This window comes from Echinops telfairi, unplaced genomic scaffold, assembly GCF_000313985.2.
Source record: "Echinops telfairi isolate 266 unplaced genomic scaffold, ASM31398v2 ScPeMD7_23;HRSCAF=83, whole genome shotgun sequence".
In the NCBI taxonomy this organism is placed as follows: Eukaryota; Metazoa; Chordata; class Mammalia; order Afrosoricida; family Tenrecidae; genus Echinops; species Echinops telfairi.
In genome coordinates, this window is record NW_022103920.1 from 4039576 (window position 1) to 4049955 (window position 10380).

The 10380-nt window shown below is 58.4% G+C and overlaps 1 protein-coding gene across 3 annotated transcripts in view; it reads left to right on the forward strand.

Annotated features, from left to right (window-relative positions):
* The window catches only part of LOC101641051 (TRPM8 channel-associated factor 2), a 13360-nt gene that overhangs the window by 1581 nt on the left and 1399 nt on the right, over positions 1 to 10380 (forward strand). For 2 of the 3 annotated variants that reach the window (XM_045288967.1, XM_004713988.2), the window contains exons 2-7: positions 554 to 1184; positions 4326 to 5293; positions 5504 to 5601; positions 6852 to 7065; positions 7712 to 7951; positions 9255 to 9592. In XM_045288967.1, the coding sequence (XP_045144902.1) occupies positions 565 to 1184; positions 4326 to 5293; positions 5504 to 5601; positions 6852 to 7065; positions 7712 to 7951; positions 9255 to 9592 (2478 nt within the window). In that variant the 5' untranslated portion in view covers positions 554 to 564. Of the gene's footprint in view, positions 1 to 553; positions 1185 to 2099; positions 2195 to 4325; positions 5294 to 5503; positions 5602 to 6851; positions 7066 to 7711; positions 7952 to 9254; positions 9593 to 10380 lie in introns of those variants that run through there. The other variant, XM_045288968.1, reaches the window with a different exon arrangement.

A 10380-nucleotide genomic window follows, 5' to 3' on the forward strand; every position in this document is an offset into this window, starting at 1 on the left:
CTGCGGAGCTGGCAGGAAGGCCCTTCTGCCCAGCAGTGCAGGTGTCAATCTGAAGTCACCTGTTCCCAGACGCCTCTCGTCCCCAGCCTGCCACGTGGCCCCTCTCCTCTCACCCCTGGCATTCTTTCCATCCTAACAGTGATCACTTGGTGGCAGTGTGGTTACGAGTTGGGCTGCTAGTTGCCATGTCAGCAGTTTAAAACCACTAGCCGCTCCACGGGAGGAAGACAGGTCTTTCGACGCCTAAAGAGTGACAGTCTCAGAAAGCCACAGGAGGGGGTTGGGGTTACCTTGCCCCCATAGGGTCACTGTAAGTCAACACTCACTCACCGGAGTGAATTTGGGTCTCAGTGTTGCTTCTCTACGGACTTGTCCAACGTCCACCCCTCTGAAATTCTCAGGGGCCCGCTCTTCTGCCTGCAGCACCCTGTGTTTGAACAGGGTATTTGTTGCCTGTGCCAGGGGTGTGCTGAGTACTTGTTGGGATGGGGTGATGTAAGCCCACCCTCCCCTGTACACGTCCAGCAAGCTGACTATCTGTTTCTCTTTGCAGAAACCGGACCCATGGCGACTCCTGCAGCTGCCTTCCAGGAGCTCATGAATGGAGTGACAAGCTGGGATGTCCCCCAAACGCCCGTGCCCTGCGAACTGCTGCTGATCGGCGAGGCCGCCTTCCCCGTGATGGTGAACGGCCAGGGCCAAGTCCTCATCGCCGCCTCTTCCTACGGTCGGGGCCGCCTGGTGGTGGTGGCCCATGAGGGCTACCTGGTGGCCTCCGGCTTGGCTCCATTCCTGGTAAATGCGGTGCACTGGCTGTGCCTCAGCCCCGGGGCTCCTGTCGGGGTGCACCCATCCCTGGCACCCCTGGTCAGCATCCTTCAGGAGGCTGGGGTCCAGGCCCAGGCCGAGGCAGAACCAGGAGAGGCCGGGGGAGTTTACTGCACCAACGCCTACAGCAGCACCATGGCTGAGACGCTGCTCCGGTTTGTGAAGCGTGGAGCGGGCTTGCTCATCGGGGGCCAGGCCTGGTACTGGGCCACCCAGCACAGCCATGACAAGGTCCTGTCCGAATTCCCTGGGAATCTAGTGACAAGTGTGGCCGGGGTGTACTTCACCGACACGTATGGGGACAAAGGCCGGTTCAAGGTCTCGAAGAAGGTGCCCAAGATCCCTCTCCACAGCAGGTGAGTGAAGGTTGTTCCCCGGATGGGGAGTCAAACTCCAGCTGAGCCAAAGATTGAATGACCACCCCTCCCCCTGCACACATTATGTGGGATGTGGCTCAGCCCTGCCAATGTCCTACCCTAGTTACTTAGGTCCGGTCCCTGGGACATAACCCTGTCACTCTGTCCCTTGCCCTGACCCTGTCCTTTGTCCCTCAGCCCTGCCTCCACCTGCCCAAGCCCTTAGCCCTGAGCTGAGGGTGCCCGGAAGTGCTCCCCACTGTAGAGGTTGGGAGGTGAGGTGACGCACTGGGAGACTTTTGGGTGGATCGGATTCATGCTGGGTTGATTTTATGGGGAACACCAAGGGACTTCCGGATGTCTGATTCCTGTGAACTACCAAATGTGTCCCTCACCAGCCAACAAAGCAGTTCTTCTCCACGCACCACACCGACACCTCCCCCATCTCCGACTTGGGGCATGCGTTGTGTTGGATTTGTTATTGGAACCTTTCACCACGGGGAGTTTCAAACCCAATCAGAAGGACAGAGGCGAGTGTTATGAAGGCCTGGCAGCCGTGCCAACCCCGCCAATAGTCAACACAGACAGTCTGATAGCACAGCCCCTGTAGGACAGGGTAGAACCCCGTGAGTTTCTGAGACGGTAACTGCTTACTGGAATAGAAAGCCTCGTCTTTCTCTCCCGAAACGACTGGTGGTTTCCAACTGCTGACCTTGCAGGTCACAGCCCAACGTGTAACCACTAAGCCACCAGCACAGGGATAGGGTGGGATTGAGACCTGACTCCTCTATTGGAGGATGTGCATCAAGCCAGATGGGTCAGCCTGGCCCCCACTGTGCTTCCAGACCACCTGGGGAAACAGGCCTGGCACTCTCTCCCCGCGTGTTGCCAGTGGAAACTCATCGGATCACTGCGGCGTGGGCTATGGTCCCGTTGTGCCTGGAAAGCGAGCAATCCAGGTTGGAGGGCATTTAAAATATGCAGTGTCTGCCCCACTGGGCAAGGACAAGGTGAGATTTTATTCTGCTGTGCATGGGTGTCCAAGAGTCAGATGCAAGCCCCCTGAAATCCACCATAGGCAAGTGGGTGGCGGACCCAATGCTTAGCTGTAGGAAAACTAGCAGCAACAATGACGGGGTCAAGACAGCCTCACTGCTAAGAAGGTACGGACGCTACACCCATGTCTACAGCTGCACCATTCCACAGCCGCCAGGGGTGGCAGTAACCTTGAGGACGCATCACCAAACAGAAAGGATGGTGGTGTGCGTCTGTGCACTGTGGCACTAACTCGCTGCGCCCGAGTCAGTGATGACTCACGGCCACCCTCTGTGGGTTCTGAGACCGTCCCTGTTGACAGGAGGCCTGTCGGATCACTACAGGCTTAGAATTGCCTGCATGCCAAGGGGCTCGTCCCATAAATGCTCTTGGTAGACCGAGAGGTTTCAAACACTCGTGGACGTGTGTGGGAAACTTCTTAGGCACACATCAGGCACCATCTAAGACAAGGTGAGAATGCCGCCTTCCCGGACGCCCCCAGGAAGAAATAAAGGAATGGTAAGGGCAGGGTTGCTCTCCCCGCTGGGCTCAGCTCTTCGACGCAGGTGGGAAGCAGGACTGGGCTGGACAGCCAGCTGCAGAGCCCACACAGGGACCCTCTCCCCGGCTCGGCCGTGTCCAGGAATGTTTATAAACCCACCTCCGGTCTAGTAAGCTCAGGAGCTGGCCCCCCCATACTGAGTGTTCCCTACCACTACCGAGGCCCTTTACAAAACTGTCTTTGTAAATATGGTTATTGTATTGGGGGAAGACTTATGTAGAGGGTTAGTTCCTTGTCCACAATTTCTGCACCCACTGTGCACTGGAACCGTCTGCAGGACACATGGTCCTGCACGCCTGGGCATTCTGGTGGTGCCTCGTCCTTCCTTTACTGCCCCCGCTGCTCAGCCGTGTCTTCAGGTTGTTGTTGGCTCTTTGGTCGCAGACCGGGGATTGCTTCCCTTCTTTCTGAGGTGACCCGGTTTGTCCTTAAAGACTCCAAGTCCGTCTCACTGCTGCTTGTCCTCCTCTTTTCATAAGCCGCTCCGACTCCCATTCTGGTTCGAGGGACGAGGGATCTGGAGGGATTTTTTTGGTGCGGTGGGGGGAGGGGAAGTGGTTAAAGAAAGATACAGTCTGTATTTACACAGCCCATCCTAAGAAATGACATCAACACCAATCTCTTGTTTGTTTGTTTGTTAATCATTTTATTGGGGACTCTCACAGTTCTTATCCATACATCCATTGTGTCAAGCATGTTTGTACATATGTCGCCATCATCATTTTCAAAACATTTTCTTTCTACTTGAGCCCTTGGTATCAGTTCATGGCCCACACCCCTCACCCTCCCTTTCTTATGAGCCCTTGATAACTTATCTTTTTTATTTTTCATGTCTTACACAGACCACACTCTCACTTCACCCACTTTTCTGTTGTTCGTCCCCCTGGGGGAATGGGGCGTTATATGTTGATCCCCTCTCTCCCCGCACCTTCCCCCTACCCCCCTGGTATCAATATTATTAACAATATCTTGTTAAACCTTCTATCTGTGAGGTTCTTTCCCCGCTCCCAGGTGATTGCTTTCAAAGCAGCACAATTCTCAGGGGGCGGGGAGCAAGGGGAGATCCAGTCAATTAGGGTTGACAAGGCCAATCGACTCAGCACAAGAGCCCTGGTGGAGCAGCGGGTTCAGCATGAGGCTCATACCCAAAGGTCAGTGCTCGGGACCCACCAGATGCTCCGCTGGAAAGAAGCTGTCTGTCTGCTCCCGACAAGATCACCAGCCTCATGCCCTGCCTCGGGCCACTGACTCAGAACTGACTCCAGGGCAAGCAGGTCCTCCACTTTCAAGTCGATTTTGACTCAGAGACCCTACAGGACAGGGAAGAGCGGCCCCATAGAGTGTCCCAGGCTGTAGCTCCTTACTGGATCAGACAGCCTCCTCTTTCTCCTGCAGAGCCATTGGTGGGTTTGAACCACTGGCCTTATAGCTAGCAGCCCAATTTTAACCCAGTGCACCACTAGGGACTTGATAAGATGCAGTATTGAGTGCTAAAACTCAAGTCAACCAAGGCCCCTCTGTCCCGCCTCCCTCCCTCCCTCCAGGTGCAGTGAGGACTTCAGTGGTGACCAGCAAGCACTCCTGGAAGGGCTGTTGGAGCTGGACATCCGGACCGGAGGAGTCCCCTCCCAGCTGCTGGTGCACGGAGCGCTGGCCTTCCCCGTGGGACTGGACCCCAACCTCGGCTGCTTCCTGGCGGCTGCCCACTATGGCCGAGGCCGGGTGGTGCTGGCCGCCCACGAGGGCTTGCTCTGCGCTCCCAAAATGGGGCCCTTCCTGCTCAACGCCATGCGCTGGCTGTCCAGGGACCAGTCGGGCAAGGTGGGGGTGAACACAGATCTGAAGAACCTGTGTCCCCTGCTGTCCGCGGGGGGCCTGGCCTGCAGCCTGGAGTCCCGGCTGTCCGGGGAAATGAGTGTCTATTGCTGTAAAGCCTATGGGGGCCAGGAGCCCCGAGAACTTCAGGAGTTTGTGGCCGAGGGTGGGGGGCTGCTGATTGGGGGTCAGAGCTGGTGGTGGGCCTCCCAGCACCCAGGCCGCTCTGCTCTGGCCAGTTTCCCTGGGAACCTCATCCTCAACACCATGGGTCTCAGCATCATGCCGCAGACCCTCCCACAGGGCTGTTTCCCAACACCCACCCCCAAGACGAGGGGCTACCACTTCCGCAGGGCACTGTCCGCCTTCCAGGAGGCCTCCAGCATGGACAAGAGCTGGCTGGCCCGGCTGGACCTGGATGTTAAGGCTTTTCTGCAGATCCCCGCTGGGGGTACCCCGGCCTACGCCTCCCTGCACCGCCTGCTCCGGAAGATGCTATGCCAGGCCAGCCTCCCAGCCGTGAGCAAAAGCAACCCCGTGGCCAGGGACTCCCGAGAGGCCTCCTTGCTCTGCCTGGCCACGGTGCTGGCCCACTCGGGCACAGACTGCTCCCAGCTGACCCAGGGGCTGGGCAATGGCACTTGCCAGTGTCCGGTGGAGTACCCCATCACCGTGGAAATCAACGGGACCAACCCAGGTGTGTGGGAGCGCAGGGGCCAGGGACCTGCAGCTGGACGGGGCCAGGCAGGTGGCAAGGAGGCCAGCAGTACTCCTCCACAGGGGATGGAGGGGTGAGTCAGGACACTTGGATGAAAGTGGGGGGCGGGGAGAAGCTGTCCTTCTTGGGCACAGGGGGAGAGGGGGCCTCACCAATGTGGGAGCTTAACCTTCTCTTGGTCTCTGGCAGGCAGCGGGGAGTCCTGGCTGAGCACAGGGCTGTACCTCCCAGAAGGACACAGCGTGGAGGTCTCTCTCTCAGAAGCAGCCACGTCTGCCGGCCTGAGGGTAAAGCCAGAGCCACCACCACCACCGCCCGCCCCCACCCCTCCAGCACCTCCCAAAGCCACAAGACTGTATCCTCCTGCGGATGACCTGCTCCAGTACCCAGCAGGGCCACCTGGGCTCCCCAGACCCACCCCCAGGGCGAGGGCCTCGACTCCCAGTGACCCCCAGGTGGGGTCAGCGTAGAGTCAGGGAATGCCAAGCAGTCTTCAAAGACTGGACTTTCGGAAGTAGATCATCGGGCCTTTCTTCTGAGGTACCTGTGGTCAGATCCCCATTGTGTGCCTTCCAAAACCCAAACTCCCTGCCATCGGCCCTTCTGGACTGGGTAGAACTGCCCCTGTGGGTTTCTGAGACAGTCCATGTTGACAGGATTACAAAGCCTCATTTTTCTCCTTTGGAGAAGCTGGTGGTTTTGAACTGCTGTCCTTGTAGTTCACAGCCCAATCTGTGCCTCCAGGGCTCCCACTAGCAGCCGCACTGTTACCAGCAACCAAAGGGGTCCTGGTGGCTCTGTGGATTGGAGGTTCAGCCACTGAGCACAAGGTGGGTGGTTCCAACCGACCAGGAACTCCTCGGGAGAAAGAGGAGGCTGCCTGCTTCCGTAAAGATATACTGACTCAGAAACCCTCTCCAGGCTCGCTAAGTCAGGACCATCCTGATGGCAGCAGACTTGGTTGATGGCGAGCCCAAACCCGCTGTCACCAAGTCAGTTCCATTCCACAGGATGCCGTGGGACAGGGGGGAACGGCTAGCATCCGAACAGGAAGCCCCTAGCACTGTGAGGTGGTGGCATCCTGCCCATGCATGGTTTTACAAACCATGCAGCGAAGTCTCCGAGGACCAAGACCCCAGCCCGGAAGCTGGACTCTGCGAAAGTCAAAACGGACCCCGTCCTCCATCTCCCCGGCCAGGGCACAGCTTCCGCCGTTGCCCCTCTGTCCAGTGAGGACAACAGTCTCTTCAGGCTCACGCCCTCATAGAACCACTGCATGGCTCAGGCCCAGGGCCAGTGCCCAACAAAGGGCCACCTCAACCCTAGTCCCCTCACTCAGACAGCAATCTGGCCCGGACCTGGGGAAGCCCCAGAAACAGCTGGTGGGGACTTGGGGCACTGCCATAAACAGTCCTACTCTCAGTGGAAGGACTGCAGAAGTGAGGTCCCATGATGCACTCTGTCCATGTGCCCTGCACCCACACAGCACAGCCCCCAGGGCCATTCTTGCTGCCTGCTCAGGTGGGTCTCCCTGCAGGTGCAGGTGGGCTGCCATACAGATGACCTGAGCCATGCCACGAAGCTGTGCCGTGCGCCCGTGGTGACCCAGCACTGCTGTGTGGACCAGCCCCAGATCACCATCCCCTGCCTCTGGGGAGGCCTGCTCTATGTCATTGTGCCCAGGGGCAGCTCTCTGGGGCCTGTGCCTATCAACTTCAGAGGGGTTGTGCCAGCCCCTCGCTACAGGCGGGGTGAGTGGGGACCAGGGCTGAGTCGAGGCTCACAGGGATGGGCCCTCCACAGGGCTGAGCTGGCTATGGAGCAGGGGAAGGGCCGGGCTGCGGACAGAAGGAAAATGACCTGTCAGGGCAGAAATGCAGGACTTACTGCCAGGGATGCAAGTTGCCCCGTGACCAGGGATACGGGACAAGCTGTAACCCGGGATACAGGATGCCCTGTGATCAGGGACACAGGACAGCCTGTGACCAGGGGTATTGAACAATGTGTCCCTCGATATGGGACACCCTGTTCTGGGATAGGGATATGGGATACCTTGTGACCAGGGACATGAGCATCTTGTGTCCATGGATATGAAAGGCTTATTTTGAGGGATATGCAACTCTGGCCCTATATATGGGTACCTTGCATTCAGGGATACAGGACACTGTGCCCATGGATAAAGATGCCCTGTGTTCACAGATGTGGGGCACTATGTCCAGGAATACAGGGCCCCATGCATCCAGGGATGTGGGGTGCTCTGTGACCAGGGATGTGAGATGCCCCATGGCCAGGAATACAAGACTCCCTATGATCATAGACATCAGACCTGGTCCAGGGCTGGGAACAGGGTGTGGAGACCAGCTTCACTGCATAGCCCCTTCGTGGTACAATTCCCAGGTCACACTTCGAAGGAGGAGTGGAGGAGGTGCCTTCAGGGGAGCCCTGCACCCTGGGGGGAGCTGGCAACGGACAACATCATCCTAACAGTGCCCACCACAAGCCTGTGCTCCCTGGAGGACCCTGAGCCCCTGCTACGCCTCTGGGATGACATGCTGGCCGCAGTGGCTACGCTGGGCGCCCAGCCCTTCCCCTTCTGCCGGCCAGAGAGGATCGTGGCCGATGTGCAGATCTCCGCAGGTACATGCCTGGGGGGAGGCGCTCTGTCCATGCTGGACATTGCCATTAGGCTTTGCCTTTGCTGGATGCCCAATAGGAGAAAAGCAGTTGTCCTGGGGAAGTGGGAAAAGGAACCAAAGCATGTGTCTACTGCCCGAGGCAGGGGCAACTAAAGGACGCTCAGACACCACTCCGCAAGACATGGCACCTTCCAAGGGCCTGGCAAAAGGGAGGGCGAGAGAGGGGATATGGATGGGAACTTCTTAGAAAGGCCTGGCTCCCTGATCCATTAGGGACTGGTAGTGCCTAGGCCTGGAAACTGCACTCTTCCATTGGACCCGTCAGCCCAACCATGGATAGGTCTGTCCGGGACAATGCCACCCAGGTGGGAACCAGCACAGCACTTTGGCACCGGCTACAATCCAGCTCCCAGGGCAGCATTTCCCCAGACGCAGTAGAAAAGGCAGGAAGCAGGCATGGGAAAGGAAGCTGGCTGGGGCCGAGAACCCAGGGAGGAGGTGGGGCGGGTGCTGTTGCATTGTGGGAATTGCAGTCCGTGGCAGGAAACAAAGATTGCCTGGCTTGTTCCGTGGAAGACGGGTTTGCTCTGCCAAGCTTCACCCAGAGAGCAGTGAAAGAGAGGGAGGGAAAGAGAAGGCAGAAAAGGAGAGAGAGAGAGAGAGACGTTGCTGAGGGTGAAAAGGGACTGGCATGAGAGAAGGGGAGTCTTGCAAACCTGCAAGATGAGATTTCCCAGGGTGGTAGAGCCAGCTAAGCTGCTAGTAATAATAGCATTAACGCTGATAATAAAAGGCTCACAGATGCCAATGAAGGGTTGGAGGGGAGGAGACCTCAGCCAGTGTGGCCCAGGGAGAGAGTGGGAGGAGACTCCGGGAGTGCGTCCATCCGGAGGCCTCCGCTGAGCACAGAGCGGTTTCCAGGGACAAGGAGCATCAGAAAACCATAAGGGACTCGGCTTTCCACGTGGAGGCCTTTGCTCTGGACCCCAGGTGAACAGGGCCAAAGGGAGAGCCCTGCCTGCAGCCCAGCCCCAGGCCGTGGGGGCTCAGGCTCCTGTGGAAAGGAGGGCGCTAGCTGATAGCAAGAAAGACTGCGTGGGGGGGTGGGGGGTGCGCATAGGGTTCAGGGCCAGAGCGGGGAGAAGGCCCTCCGTTCCTGGCTGAGCCACAGAGAGTGTCCACCTAGTCAGCCAGGAGACGCTGGAAGATGATCTGGGCCGTCACCCAGTGGGGAGGAGTCCGGTGGGCTCGGGTGGGTCTCTCGCTTCACCTCTTCCCTGTTCTCTCCGCCCCCCCTTCCCCAGGCTGGATGCACTCGGGGTACCCCATTATGTGCCACCTGGAGTCGGTGCAGGAGCTCACCAGCGAGACGTTCATCCGGACCAAGGGGCTGTGGGGCCCCGTGCACGAGCTGGGCCATAACCAGCAGCGGCCAGGCTGGGAGTTTCCCCCGCACACCACGGAGGCCACCTGCAACCTGTGGTCAGTCTACGTGCATGAGAGCGTGCTGGGCATCCCCAGGGCCCACGCCCACCCTGCGCTGAAGCCGTCGGAGCGAAAGAAGAGGATCGAGGCTCACCTGCGCATGGGCGCCCCTCTCAGCAACTGGAATGTGTGGACGGCCCTGGAGACCTACCTGCAGGTACTGGGTAGAGGAGGGCTGGGGCCCCACACCCCACAGCTGCGTAGCACCCACGGACCCCGCTTCCTCCTAACAACCCCCCCCACCAACACACACACACACATGTCTCTCGGGTTGTACTTCTCTAAAACCAAGGTGGTGCCACCGGCCCCACGTCTTCCTGATTCTGAGTAAGAAGAAACAGAGTCTGGTGAAAAAAGTAAGACTGACAGACATGGCCAAGGTCAAGAATGGCTCAGAGCCAGGGGCCCTCTGACTGCATGGCGGCCCCAGCCCGCACCCCCTGACATGTCCTTGTTCCCTGAATGGTCATGTCTGGTTGTTGTTGACTTCATCTACATCTGTTTGTCCTCCCCTCAGTCTTAGGAGTCCAGTGAGAGCCGCACCACGTCTTGGGAGCTGTGTTCCCGAGCGAGACGCTGGTTTACCGGGGGCATTTTCGGTGACCAGCCTGGTCGCGAGTCTCTCAAACTGCTAGTACCCCGAATGAGCGCATGGAGCAAGGAGCAGCTAGCCCAGTGGGAGGCGTTAAGGTCGTGAAGCAAGGCTATTGCCCTTCGCTGCTGTCGAGGCAGCCCCAGACCCAGAGCTGCAGACCCCATGCGTGACAGAGCAGAGCACAGTCCAGTCCAGCGTGCCCACAGTTGGAATCTACAGGATTCCTTGGCTGATTTTTGCAAAATCACTGTCGAGCTCCCTTCTCAGGTGGCTCTGGGTGGGCCTGAACCTCCCACCTTTGGTTAGCAGCCGAGCACCTGAACCATTGCACCAACAGGCACTTCAGGACC